General features: G+C 41.7%; 1 protein-coding gene across 3 annotated transcripts in view; it reads left to right on the top strand.

The window, feature by feature from the left end:
• cep112 (centrosomal protein 112) overlaps positions 1–15,240 on the top strand; it is a 101,458-nt gene that overhangs the window by 22,775 nt on the left and 63,443 nt on the right. For all 3 annotated transcript variants that reach the window (XM_079646488.1, XM_079646487.1, XM_079646489.1), the window contains 8 exons: positions 423–522; positions 1,016–1,134; positions 1,669–1,812; positions 7,315–7,469; positions 8,172–8,301; positions 8,407–8,499; positions 8,697–8,756; positions 9,941–10,020. In XM_079646488.1, the coding sequence (XP_079502614.1) occupies positions 423–522; positions 1,016–1,134; positions 1,669–1,812; positions 7,315–7,469; positions 8,172–8,301; positions 8,407–8,499; positions 8,697–8,756; positions 9,941–10,020 (881 nt within the window). The remainder of the gene's footprint in view (positions 1–422; positions 523–1,015; positions 1,135–1,668; positions 1,813–7,314; positions 7,470–8,171; positions 8,302–8,406; positions 8,500–8,696; positions 8,757–9,940; positions 10,021–15,240) is intronic.

Genomic DNA, 15,240 nt, shown 5'->3' with positions numbered 1-15,240 from the left:
TTTGTTCATGATTGAAATCTTATTTAATTTAATGGAATATGGATCACGAGCAAACATTCTTATAATGTCCTGAAAAAAGATATATGCAGCTCTGGGAAAAAATGAAGAGACCACTCAAAATGTTTTTTTAAATCTCTACATTTATGGCAGCCATTACATTCTAGTGTCTGTTACATTCCGACACAGAGAAACGTTGTCAGCAGTTTATAGAATAACATATATATTTTTTGATTTAACTCAAACACATACCTAAATAGTAAAACAAGAGAAACTGATCATTTTGCAGTGGTTTCTGTCAATTGATATTTATTTTTGGCGTATAGCTTTAATCTCTACTGGTACAAAGAAAAAAGACAATCGGCATTACAAAAGCAAAATATTCTCCAGTTTCTGTTAAAATAATCTTCCTTTCACTTTTTTAGATCCTGGACCGAAAGAATGGTGAGCTTGAGGAGACGAAGAGCATGTACCGGGCTAAGCAGAGGGAATCCGAGGAGATGATCCGTAAACTGGAGAAGAAAGGTGAGGGGTCGCAGGAGTGTACGGTTAACTGGAAGGATGTTTATACTGGTGTCTCTGAACACTCAGTGTAAAAAGCCTGAAAAGATACAATGCACTGCTCAATGCACCGGTGTAGAGTGACGTTCTCCAGCTGCTCAACCTTAAATTTAATTGCACAATGTCCACCTTGATTATATATTCCTCTTTTACTCTTCGCCTCCTCGTGTATCTCTAAAAGCATTTGAAAAAAAACATAAAGACTTGGAGAAGAGAAGTGCTACTGGCCGTTTGCTATAAGCGATATCTTTATTGACTTTGATATCAATGTGTGTGTGTGTGTGTGTGTGTGTGTGTGTGTGTGTGTGTGTGTGTGTGTGTGTGTGTGTGTGTGTGTGTGTGTGTGTGTGTGTGTGTGTGTGTGTGTGTGTGTGTGTGTGTGTGTGTGTGTGTGTGTGTGTGTGTGTGTGTGTGTGTGTGTGTGTGTGTGTGTGTGTGTGTGTGTGTGTTTCCAAAGTTCAAAGTGTTCTGCGGGAATCCCAGGTCATCTGTGAGAGCAAGGAGAAGCAGATCGCTGAGCTGAAGAACATGTCGGATCAGAGCAGCGACTCCCTGAAAAATGAGTGGGAGAAGAAGGTACGAGGGAGAAGTTGAAGGGTTTGGCTATTCTGCAGCCCAACCCCGTGTAAGCAGCCCTGAGCCACAGGAAGACCGTTTGATAGCATGAGACTAGCAGACTTGGCTGGAAGCAGTCAGGCTCTGCTGCACTGTTAGAAAAAAAATCTTTATTCTTTCATGCTGTGCTTAAGTAAGTGTGTTTGTTTTTTTGTGCTGAAAAATTAAAGCTCTCTGCCCTGGGTAAATTGTGTTTTCACTCCTGATGGCTCGAGCTAACGGAGCCGTTAGAGCTCAATAAGATCCTAATGAAATTTCCACTCACCTCTTCAGGTTGACTGAGCATGTGACGAGCAGCAATTTGTCTCAGATGTAATAATAAAGAAACTCCTTGGCCGTATAAATGGTGTATATTCCCCTTGAATAAGCAATGCCCAAAGAAAACAATTTTTAAAGGGGAAATTATGAAAGAGAAGATGATGAATATAAATAACGCAAAGTAATCCCAGGGAGAAAGATCTGTGGCTGATGTGCATTTAATCTGGGCCCTTCCAGCTGCATGCTGCTGTGACACAGATGGAGCAGGAGAAGTTTGAATTGCAGAAGAAACACACTGACAACATCCAGGAGCTGCTGGAGGACACCAACCTGCGGCTGGCTAAGATGGAGGCCGAGTATAACGCGAGGGCACAGGCGACCGTGAGTACAAGAACAGGCGTGTTGACGTGCCAACAAACCCGAGTTCTGTCAGCAAGTTGTTTTATTTACAGCCGTTTGATGTATACAAAAAACGTTCTAGTTGATTCCAAATGGTGTCAAGTGTTAACATGTTTACCCAAAGTGACCTCATGTAACACGGTTTAATCTGGATTGGTATACTTGTGTTTATTCCATCCTGAGGATCATGTTTTTTTATTCTGAAGGGAATGATCATGAGAGCAGCTTTAGGAGATTCATCTTGAAAAGCAGCGGGAGATTCAAGCGTTCAGACACATGTGGGCAGATGATATATATCCTACGCCAGCTTTCACTGGAACAAACAGGATTCTGGGTGATGGGACAGGTGTATTTCTGCATGAAGCTCTTGCCTTGTTTAGCTCTTAGGAAAGTGTATACAACATCTGTCATATATCACGGTCACCCATGGCAACTCCATGGCTCAAAAGAAGAGGACTTCCTGTAACCTCTGGGTGGGAGTGACTCTGATATCTTTCCTCTGTCGTCTTTACTTTAGCTACAGTTTCTTTGATGGTTTATATAATGACTTTGGTTTTAATTGGGATCGTGCGCATTACATTAATAAGGGATCATCAACACCAGAGGCCAGTGGAGCACACCGCTTCATAAATAGTATTGTTAGCATTCTCATACCTCACACACACACACACACACACACACACACACACACACACACACACACACACACACACACACACACACACACACACACACACACACACACACACACACACACACACCAGGGTGTCCGCGGGGTCTTTAAAAGTATTAAAAGTTGATGAATCAATTTAGCGAAAATTAAGGCTATTAAAAAGTATTAAACGGCATTTTGCAGCTTGTTTTCAATAAGTATATAAATTGTCCAAAGAGGTTGTATTCTACAGTGTGCCTGAATGTAATCATTGCGTAGGTGTGTAGTGTGATTCTGGGTAGTTTATTTATGGCATCCCGTTGGGTTTGACGTCATCTGAACAGGACATCGCACGCTCACTGCTTGATAGCGCGCGAAGGCCCGTTTACGCCGGTTGTTAAACAACATCGTTATGGGGGAATGCAAGTTTGCGTCCAAATGGTTGGAAGATAAGGAGGAAGGACAATCGATACTGTATATAGTCAATGTGAGGTAAAGTGTGTCGCCAATGTAACCGGTTAAAACTGAAAGTGGCGATGAGGTCTTAAAATGTATGGAAAGGGTCTTAAAAAAGGTCTTAAAAGGTATTACATCTGACTGTGCACACACACACACACACACACACACACACACACACACACACACACACACACACACACACACACACACACACACACACACACACACACACACACACACACACACACACACATATTGCTTCTGGCCCTAATCTGTCAGCAGGCCCACATTTAAGAGGCATCAAACGCTGGACAGTGCAGGGCCGGTGGTAAGGCCCCTCGTCTAATAATTAAGGACAGAAAAAGGCCAGAGAGAATCAAAAGGGCTTTCTGTCATTTTAAATTAGCTGCTGTGAGTTTTGGCTGCCCTACACACAGACACACATGTGCCTTGTGAAGGAGGTTCAAAGAGAACTCAGGTTAGTGGTTACAGCACCTTTGTTTCATAGTGTCCCAAAGCTGAAAAACTTTAGAACTCAATATTATTAACTTGTGTTCTTTTATTGTGAAATGTTCCGTCTTGCTCTGTTTACTTGATTGTTATATATAACCTTTAAGATATTCAACAGAATACAAGCTTATCTAAAATACAGACATTTTGTGCTCGTAGAATACTCTCTCCCCGACGTTGACCAGCAGCTTCAGTAGCTTTGAGCTTGTGGTTTGTGCATTTCATACTCTACAGCACATGTGTCAAACTCAAGGCCCGGGGGCCAAATCAGGCCTTTGGTGGATTTAATTTCGGCCCGCAGGATAATTTCTAATTACTATTCGATCTGGCCCGCCGGTATATTGCACGCACACCTTCACTCCATCCTGAGGGTTTCCTCAGCTCAGAGCCTGAGCCCAAATGTTGATGAACTTGCACTGAAGATGAGATGCCAAGTATCTGAACTAGCATCACAGCCCAGCCCACTGAGTTTACATGGATGTTTCCTTCTGCACGTTTTCTCTTGCGACAACAGGTTTTTTCTTTGAGGGAAATAGTTTTTTTGAAGCTGTTGTTGGCCTGCGAAAAAATATAATCATAAGAAATGACTCCGGAAAAGCTGCAGATAGAGCCATAAGAAATGAATGCAACTAGCCCTAACCCTATAGGCAATAATTTAAGCTTTGTTAGTTCCAACTTTAATATTTGCAATAAGTTCATTTCAATAAGTTTTGCAATAAACATTGAACCAGTCCGGCCCTCGACTAGTACCCATTTTTTTTATTTTGGCCCACTGTGTATTTGAGTTTGACACCTCTGCTCCACAGTATGCCCATTTGTTTTAAGCCACTGCGACTCCTGTTCTTCAGTTCAAACCCCGGACACAAAGTGAAAAGTTCACATAAAGTAAAGTATGCAGGCCAAGACAAACTCAGATTGATGATTCATGCTCATTCAAAAACTGCGTACTGGATCTGGTTTAATTACAGCAAAATGAGGAATGTCCATCTGCCAGGCGTTACCTGCGTCGGATTTCTATCCAACGCAGATCAAAGATGTTTCATGGTGCTTACGAATATGTCAGATGTTGTTATTTTTGGACGTTATCTATGCACAGGGCAGAGCCGACAAAGTGATTGAGTGGGTGTTTGAAAAGAGAGACAAGCCGGTATCTGCTTCGGTATTGCTCCATACACACTCTGACTGTAGTCCATGGACAAATGAGTAATATTGGAGATAGAGACCAACTGGTAGGAATATCCCTTTCTTTGTACTGCTGATATGTTATCTTCTGTTGCTATGAGTGTGTTTGACATTACTTTAACATTTGTTCCAGATTGGAATTAATTTGTTTTAGTGTATAGACATACTTATCCAGAGTCAGTGTATTACCTATACAGTAGATGGTAGGTGGCCTAGCCCCAGTTTGGTGAAGCAGATAGGATTCCCGCCTAAATCTCAATCAATCTTTATTTATTTATTTATATAGCACATTTAAAACAACCTCAGTTGACCAAAGTGCTGTACAGGCAATAAATACAATATAAAATAACACAATGGGAGTACAATAATTCAATAATAATTAAAAACATGATAAAAAAAAGCACAATTACTAGAAACATATAAAAACACATACAAATGTAAAAGTGTAATGTTCAACTAGTATTAAAAGCCAGTGCAAAGAGGTGGGGTTTTAGCTGAGATTTAAAAAGTTCAATAGACTCAGCAGTCCGGATATGTACTGGGAGGCTGTAGTTACTATAGTTCTGTGTAATGATGGGGTGGCAGCAAAACCTATGTTCAGCCACCGCCAAAAAAGTTGGTAAATTGTGAAAATATTGTAAATATAGCATACACTTATGTCTTTCCTGGTTTTAAACTAAGGCTGCATAACAGTGTAGAGATGTTATTTCCTGAACTTACCATATTGTTTCCAGTTGTTCTACTTGTTTCCCAATCTCACTTGCAAAACCTTATACAAATGATTATTTATCCACATTCCTAATGGTTAAATATTGTGTGAAAGCACCGATGATCAACCTTCCAACATCTTCACAAAATTAAAATGGAGATATATGATTTTCTTCATATCGCCCAACCCGACCTCATACAACCCCACTTCAAGCAATCCAAAATAGCCCTTTTAGGTCCATAATGCCTTAGTGGGGTATGAGCCTTAAAGAAAAGCCTATCTGTGCATCCACAGTAATATTCCTAGTGAAGCAGGGGTAAACAAACTTGCAGTATTTGTTTGACACCGGTTCCACAAGTCCACAGTGTACCTGATTCCCTTTCTTCTGTCAGACCCTCCCCCAGCTGCTCTCCCTCCTACACAAGGGTTTGACAACATGCATTCACACACACACAGCCTGACTGGCCGCAGGACATGATTGATGCAGGCTGTCTCCCATCTGCTGGCCTCAGTTGTGATACAAAAACTGTAAAAAGGTCATCCATCACTCTGTATGAATTTTTTTCGGTACAAATTACAGGTTTTTATCCCATCTTCAAAGACTTTATCACATCTTAATCTCTGGAGGGGAGCAGAACTCATAACGTAGCTTGTGTAGTCTGCTCTTCACACCTTGTAATTCCCTTTCTGAAACACCTAATTATGGGACGTAATGTGCTCCCTCTGAGTGTGTCCAGGTGTGCCCGGTGCAGCCTCTCTGGCAGGAGATGAGAAGAAGCACCTCTCTAAGTGTCAGCACGCGTCCCAGCACAACACAGGCCCCTTGTTCCTTTTCTTAGCGCGCTACGCTACGAACACAAAGACACAAATCTGTCCAAGCGGCTTCTCCGGGCGGTGCTCCTGCCCTCTGTTCAAACACACGGCTCCCTCTTCTCCCCTCCTGTCATCGGCTAGATTGACTAGCACGCTCCATCTTTAATCAGCGTCCCGTCATCGCCTTTATCCGCCGGCCCACACTGCATTCCACACTGTCACTAACACACACACACACACATGTGCACAAGCTGGGGGACACTATGTAAGAAGGGGACGTTTCTTTTCATCAGATCGGTGCCAGAAAAAGCTGCCTGCATCGGCTGCACTTTGATCATTGTCTTTATTGAAAATCTACATTTTGATTAAGCTTTTTACATTTGCCAATAATATTTCAGCTTGAAGACGTAGGATTAGTAAGATTGCTCAGTTTTCTGTTTGAAAACACAAAGATAAACTGAGTTTGTTTGGTACATTACGAGTTTTAAATTGCGTTGAAGCTCATTCCTGACTGTGAATATTTTAAGTTACAAAGAGTAGAGATACAAACAGCACAGGGACCTGCCAATCAAAACATTTCTCCACTGCACCAGAAGAAGCCAGAAGCAGTTGATTAATCCTATTATAGTTTGAATGTATTAATATGATGAATATACAGGCACATTGACAGGTGAAATATTAGCTTGGAGTTGCAGCTCTATATTTTCAAAAGGCACTACAGTTGACCTCAAAAATGTCTGCAGTTAAGCCTTTGTAGACTGGAAGAAATATTTTCACTTGATAAGATCGCTCCCTGCGAAAGAAAGGCTTTCTGCTGGTTTCGACCTTTGGAACAGTTTGTATAGATAAGATGTTTTTGTTTTTGATGACTCTGAGCTGAGAGCTTTGGAGAATAACAGTGCAGAACGGTCTATTTTAAGTCCAACGTTAGCTGGAGTACAGCTTTGAACTTCAAATAAGGATATATAAAATGAGTATGTTGAACAATCAAGGCTGAAGTCACAGAGGTGGACGGCCACATTCTTCCCTATCAGCCGATTTCTGTTTGGCTTCACTCTGGGGCCATGCAGTCCTCTGACCCATGACATTTTCTCAGGCTAGTGCCCTCAGTGATTCAAGCTGTTTGGGTGAGTGATTCCTGTGTACGCTTGTTGTTCAGGAGCAAACGGTGCGTGAGCTGGAGCTGCGGGTGAAACAGCAGTCGGTGGAGGTGGGGAAGGGCAGTGCGCTGCGTCAGAGGGTGACACAGGAGAAGGCCCAGTTGGAGATTCAAATTGCATCCATGGGCGCCGAACTGCAGGAGGCCAACAGACGGTTTGTGAAAAAATGAATGATGAAGGGAGTAGAGATGTCTAATGGTTAAAGGTGTCCTATTATACTGTTTTTCATCTATATATTATAGGTCTCAGATATATACAAAACATGTCTCTGAAGTGTTTGGCTCCAAATACCAAACAGATCCCAAGCATCCCATAAACCCCTCTGTTTCAGCCCTGTTTCAAAGATTCTGATTCGAAAAGAAAACACAATGGTGCTCTAGGAGGGGATTCAGGTGATAAGGAGGGTGGCAGTTACCTTGGTTGGTGATTGGCTAATGGTTACACAAGCCAAAAAAACGTTATGACATCACAACGTGGGCCACATCTGATCAGCTCATTTTCAGACAGGTTTTTATTTAAATGGATCAGAACAAAAAGTGAGTGAATCTTTTTTACTGAAACTTTCAGAATCTCTTTACACAGAGGGGAAACTGGGAAAAAATGACAAAGTGGATTTTGCATAATAGGTGACCTTTAAAAGAGGATGCTATTCAAAACTATGTCTATAAACTAGGTCATGAAAATGTACAAATTATTAATAAATGTCTGCTTACCAAATAACATGTTACTATCAAGATGCCTGTAGAGTGGCAAGAAAACGTTTAAATATGCCGTATAAGACTAAAGCAACAGGGTGGTAAAGTGTATTTTTTGTATTTGTACTTGTTAATAGTCCTGCTCTTTAACTGTAACACAGGAATTTGATTTTGCTGAAGGGGAAGGAGCAGCAGAGGGAGCAGCATGAGCTAACTGTACAGAAGCTCCAAGCCAAAAATGAGACTGACATGCGCCACTTGCATCAGGAACATGCTCTGTCTGCTGCCAAGGTCCACATTCACCCAAACACCTCCACAAGCCTGCTAAATGTACACATAATTGTTCTGTATTCACCTGCATTTACTGCTAATTTCCTCTCTGTTTCTGTCGTCCAGGCCTCTGAGTTGATGGACGACTTTGAGAACACTGTAGCTCTACTCAAACAGCAGCTCCTGGACAGTGAACACCGAAGACTCCAACAAGCCAGGGTAGGATTTGGGTTTTGGCAGGCTTGTTCAAATGTTTTTAATGTGCACCTGCCTAAAAATAAATTTGCATTTGCTTTTGCACACGAGCAGTACAAGCTACGACAATGCTTCGGGTCACACAGGGCTTGCCTTTGTGTGAAGTGATGCAGTTTATCCTTTGCCACACAGCATCGTTTCAACTATTGCTTCTCTTTCAGGATCAAGAGACGGAGTTTCAGCGGGAAAAAGATGAAGTGCAGATCAACTGTGAGAAAAAGGTAGCGTGTTCTCCAGGGAAACCCATCCACTGAGCTCCATAGCTTTTGTCGTTGCATTAAAACAGCCCTGGACAAAGTTATTACGGTCAAGTGGAGATCAAAGCCCGGTGTCACATGTTCCTTTGTGGTTCCCCTTACTTTTAGATCTTATGTCTGGTCTCGTAAAATCAGAGCCGTGATTAACAGGTAGATGAAGGACTGGGCAGAGAAGAAAGAGGATGATGGAAAATGCATAATTTAGCATTAGAGTTATCTAAGCAAAGGCAGTATGAGCAAATCCTTATAAACTTGTAGTCATTTGGCAAAAGAGGACCTTCACAAGCTCCACTTTTCTGTGTGAAGATAGTACTGTCAGTTTGCCGGGGCCTTAACGTAATTGCCTTTTTACTTTTGAGACTTTTCTTCAAAGCCACAGAGCAGCTGTAAACCATAGAGTGAAGAGACCATTGTTAATGATCTGAGCTGGACCGGTCCAAGCCAGACTTCATAGGTGAAAGTCGGGTTTTAAAGACCTGCTGCACCTGGGTCATCTTCAAAGTGCCAGAGTTATAATGTGTGTGCTTGTGGCAGGCTGGCATACCCAGAGACAGGGCCCCTCTGGCTGATACACCTGCAAGAACTTAGCAGGCCTCTGTGCACTCCATTCAGGGTCAGGGAGAATTTAAATTAAGTTTCTCGGAAAGAAAGTCAAAAGTTTTGCTTTTGATGTCTTCCTCAAATACAGTCTGTTTTTTTATCCTGTCCTTGTAACAAGTCTATATCTTTTTTTTTTTCTACTTTCTTCCCTCTGGACGGTGACAGTAGATGTAAACAAAAAGAAAGAGGAGTCAGTTCTTTTTCCTTTTGCCCCTGGAAAGATTTATTTTTCCACTCCTCTGCAGTAGTAAATGAGACATGTGGAGGAGGCCAGGGAACGGTATCTGGACATAAGAAGGGTCCATATGGCTGCCACAGATCCACAGTGAGAGGCCCTCTATGCAGGCAGATAGTCAGATGGTTCTTTTGATGGGGTGATGGAGAGAAGAGACGAGGCCAGATGCACAAGGTCACATGCAGGAGAGTTTTGTCGATTGATGTTTGATGGCGTCTGCTTTTGCACTCACTTACACCTCTCTCTCTCTCTCTCTCTCTCTCTCTCTCTCTCTCTCTCTCTCTCTCTTTTGCATTTACTCTCTCTCCCTCAGGTTTTGGCAATCCAAACTGAAGCAGAGAAAGAGAGTGCAGAGGCTAAGAGGAAAATATCCAAACTAGAAGATGCACTCAGGTACAGTGAGCATTTGAGCTTTACCCAAAGTACAACATGTAATAGTGTTTGATCTGAATCTATCAGCAACATGTTTAAAGATCACCTATTATGCAAAATCCACTTTTCCATGTCTTTTATACATAAACATGTGTCCCCTCTGCGCAAAGAGATTCTGAAAGTTTCAGGAAAAAAAATCTGAAAATGAGCTGATCAGATGTTGCCCACTTTATGATGTCATAACGATTTTTTGGCTTGTGTAACCATTAGCCAATCACCAACCAAGGTAAACCCCACCCCCCACCCCCACCCCACCTTATCACCTGAATCTCCTCCTAGAGCTCAATTTTGTTCTTTTCAACCAAATATCTCTCAGAGGGGCGTGGGGAGTGGCTCCTTATTTTCATCTAAAGTAAAAGACAGAGAATCAGCACTTTTGAAACAGGGCTGAAACAGAGGGGATTATGGGTAATGCTGCAATACATAATCTGTTTGGTATTTCAGCTAAACACTTCAGAGACATGTTTGTATATAACTGATGTGGAGGAAGTTCCACTTTAAAAACAGAAACAACCTGGTTGGCAAGACACGAACAAACAATAGAAGTTTAAAGCAAAGTTGTGTTAATTAATAAAGTCAAAAAGCATTTAACAGAGTTAATCTATTTCAGCTGAAAGGACAGAGTCTTGCACCAAGAAGTTAGTACAAGATCTGACCACATTCAAAGAAAATGCAAATACTTTACACTACAGAAGGAGGGAAGGGGAAGGTCTTCAGCAAGCACATTTACATGACAAGAAGTGTTGACCAGACGGTTGAAACTTTACATACATGTTAATTACAAACCAATGGTTGTAGAGACAGACTTTGGTTTGTTCTAAGTAAGATTCAATTGGAGGCTAGATGTGAATTCAATCTGTGGGAAATAAACAGATAATTAAGTTACAGTAATACTTATGATTAAATTAGACTTAATGATAAATTGCTACAACAACTGAGACATATAATATATTGATGAGAAACAGTATAATAGGGGACCTTTAATTCATTTCTGATAACATGGTAAGTATCCAAAATGTTGTTTTTCCTGTGCTAAACCTCATCATCATGTTTTCATACCATAGATAAAGCAAACAGCAGACACAGTCCTGTATATGTGATCAGTTCCCTTAGAATTGACACAGTGATCACATTATAGAGCTCTAAAAACCATCTGTGTGTTTGTGTGTGGTCCTCCTTCATTCTTTGCCAAGTGTCATGATGGTCTAAGGCACTGCATCAGTCTATCAGCCAGTCTCTGTGTGTGTGTTTTGCAGATGTGTACAGTTGTGAGCTGAATCCTTCAGATATAATAGTTCTGAATACAGACAGTGAGATGCCACGATGGTTGTGTGTGCAAAAACCCAATAATAATCTGAGAATATCATCAAAACCCTATGCTTGCCCCCAGGGTTTATTACTGTGAGTACCGGCAATTTCCCCCCTTTGGTTATTATATTTGCAATTTACATAACGCAAGTGGAATATTTAATTATTAGTATCTCACATTTGAGCTTTGACTTTGTGGCTTCAAACTTTGTTAGAGTTGTTTATGCGTACTGAGATGAGTCTTTGATCATGAGAACAGTGTGTATGAATTTAGATTGAAGGTGGAGTTTGACTTTAACAAGCCACACTCTCTTTGATCTTTTTTATAACTACGTAGTACCGGTAGAGTCGAGAGCCTGGAACATCAGATCTTCAGATGTGATGAGTAGTTGTCTTGTCTTGAAGAAAACTAGAAAGCGTAATCTTGCTGTGGAAATGAAGCGGCCTCTACACAAATAAACTACCATATACTGTAGGAAAATACCAGATGAATCCTAATATTTGTATATGTGCAATGATAAAGGGATTGCTCTTATTGCAATACATTCTGACAATCATCATCCAACTCTGCACGTTCCCTCAGTTCAAACGAGTTTAGCGCCTTTCAGCACTTTGTTTAGATTGTTCAATACAGAAAAAGCATTGACTTGCCATAACAGAAAAACAGAGGTGTTTCTAATGACACTCATTACCAGGACCCTGAGGCTGGCTCACCAGAATGCATTGCTGCCATGATTAATTAACGTGATTAATCACACCTGTGCTTCTCCTGTAGTAACGTGCCAGAATGTGCAATGTTGTTGTGCTTCCAGATGTTTTTTTAAGCCCCTGCTGAAATATTACAAAATCATTACACAGAAATGGAATTGATGACTAAATGAATGAGTCTTAAGTAATGCTTCAGATGACGATCATTTAGCATCATTTTTTACTTTAACCGCCCTTACATTGGAGATGTACTTCAGTTTCTCCTATCACTTTCTACCTCTGTTACTCCCTTTTTACTCGAGAGCTGCACAAGCACACTTTGCTGTCAGCCCTTCCAAGGACTCAAGTCAGCCAGTCAGTACATTCCACTCGGCACTTAATCCCATACTGGACCATATTACTTGGTCACAAGCAGTTTACAGTTTCCCTGGCGAAACTAGAATATGTTCTGCACAATTAAACACAATTCCCATTCAACAACCTCAGCTGCAGCCATACACAGCCAAGGCCAGTCACAGTGCCATCCCCCCCTTGGAGAGTTTCTCAACTGTTTGTCACAATGAAGTAGCAACCCAAAGGCAGTGGATGAAAAAAAGAAAATGGGTTGAGCACGGCTGTATTTGCTCTTTTCTCGGGTCCTTATCAATAGCCCAAGACACATTATGTCTTTTCCAAACACGTTTTAAGTGGCCACTAAAAGCAACAATAAATAGTTTGTGAATAAGAAATGTATTAAGCTGTAGGACATGGTTATTATTACCGTTCCTTTGTGTTTCTGTCACTGCGAAACAACATGAAAAGTAATTGTGCAGTTAGTATTCAGTGTTAAGATCGCAGGGGGACATTGTTGGTTGTGTCTGCTTATTGTTTGCGCCTGTCATTGTCAGCCTGGCAACAGAGGACACGCTTAAACACAGCAGACGGATCCATTTGTGCATAAATTATCCTTGTTGTTAGTATCAGTAAGGAGCCAGTCATTCCCTCGTTTAGTGTTAAACACTGAGAAACGGCAAGTGGCCCATCGGGCTCTTGGCTAATTAAGTACACACACACACACACACACACACACACACACACACACACACACAATAAGCAGTCTGAAGTCTACCTGCCTGCTGTCGTGGCAACACTGACGGCCTTTAAAGGCGATCCAGGAGAACTTCAAAGTCAAAGCAAGACTGTGTGTGTGTGTGTGTGTGTGTGTGTGTGTGTGTGTGTGTGTGTGTGTGTGTGTGTGTGTGTGTGTGTGTGTGTGTGTGTGTGTGTGTGTGTGTGTGTGTGTGTGTGTGTGTGTGTGTGTGTGTGTGTGTGTGTGTGTGTGTGTGTGTGTGTGTGTGTGTGTGTGTGTGTGTACGTGTGTACGGATGATGAAATCAAAATAGTACAACTGCTCAGCATGCCCTCTATGTACAAGACACTGACTGGTATGTGCGCTGGGTTGTTATGTGTTTGTCAATCTACTGTTGAAAGTATATCAGCTTATATCAATTAATAACATTTTGTATGTGTATTTAGTTTTTATTTCTTCAATAGCTGAAGCGGATTTTGCTGTTCTGTTTTTGTTATTGTATGTTGCATGTTTAGCTGCTTTCCACACCCTTTTTTCCAAGGTTTACACCCATTCTTTGTTTCCAGTATAAAAAGAAGAATCACCCTTTGCTGCCATGCAAATGCATCAAGTTGAGTTCCAGGTCTGTGTTACTATAGCAACAACAACAGAAATGCACTACAAAGCTGTGCAGAGAACACGTTTCTCTGCTCTTCTTTCATCCCAACGTGCCTCAGATCATTACAGGGCATTAGCATAGCGATGGAGAGATGCAGCACCACAGAGGGGAGGGGGGGTGGAGAGTGAGAGGCAGCAGCTTGCCTGCTTTTGCCACAGTGACCTCCAATTTACAATTAAAAGATGTCAGAAAATCACCTGAATGATTAAAGAAGAAAAGAAAAACAGCTGGTTTATTTCTAGATTACGATATCTCTCTCTCCATGCAAAGGCTGTCACGTTTTTTTTTTCTCCATCATACCTTTCCAGTCCTCCTTCCTGCTGCTTGGCACCCAACTGGCTTTATCAAAACCATGTGCCTGCTGAGGTGTGGTGGTTGTAGCAGCGCTGACTGTGTCTCAGCAGCAACTTCTGCTCAGTTTGATCGTTTACAGTTTGGAGAGAGGCAGAGGCAGCGTCTTCTTCAGGCAGCGGCAGGGAAAAGCTCGCCTTTATGAGAGGCTACACACTGGCTGTCCAAAACCTGTGCACACCCCCCCCCCCCCCCCCCCCCCCCCCCCCGTCGTGGATGGGATGTGTTATAGTGTGTAGAATTCACACCAACTCTTTCCTTTAGTCATAATCCTGTTCATCCCGTATTTAAAGTTTCTTACTTTTCTACCATTGTTTCAATTTCCTTTTTTGCTGTTGTATATGCACAGCCCACCACAATTCTTTTGATAGGGTATTAATGAAGTGTTTGGTGTCAGTCTTTGTGTCATTGTTTCTTTCTTAGTGTTTGTGCATGCATGCCCACATGCTAGCGTGAGATAGAGCCCCCTCTCCTCTTAAAAGTGTAGGATGCATCCATTATGGTCTTTCATGTTATTTTGTGTGTGTGTGGGTGCACATGCAAACCCTACGTCTGTGTGTGTCTTTGAAGTGGTCTTATCTATCGCAGCATTCCTCTCCCATGACAGGAGGGATGGAGGGGAGTGGAGGTGGTGGTGGTTCAGAGAGGGACATAAGGTAGCCCCAGTTAGCATTGAGATTCAGGAGCAGGTGGAGTTATGGATCCTGAATATTGAATAGCTTCACCAGGGTTCAATATTTACTCCCATGACAACTGCATTGAAAGAGCAGGATGGAGATGGGTTAAGCGCCAGTTCGATAACATAGACCTGACAGAAGGAACATTGTAAAGAGCTGTTTAACTAGGTCCTACAGCTAAGGTCGCAAAGTTAAAGCACGCTTACATCTTCACATACTCTTGCTTCTTTTATATCTATTCAGGTCTTACACTGAAAAAACTGAAATGTTGACTTTAATTAAATGTATCATATCAACAGATTTCACATTACTGTATTAGGTTAGTTGAAAGCAATAATATTAAGTTGAAATAAAAAAAACTAATATTATTGATTTCAACTAACCTAATACAGTTGTGTGACATTTTTTTG

The sequence above is a fragment of the Notothenia rossii genome (genome assembly GCF_949606895.1).
Source record: "Notothenia rossii genome assembly, chromosome: 8".
NCBI lineage: Eukaryota > Metazoa > Chordata > Actinopteri > Perciformes > Nototheniidae > Notothenia > Notothenia rossii.
The sequence above is the reverse complement of the archived record's forward strand: the minus strand, read 5'-3'. Positions and strand labels throughout refer to the sequence as shown.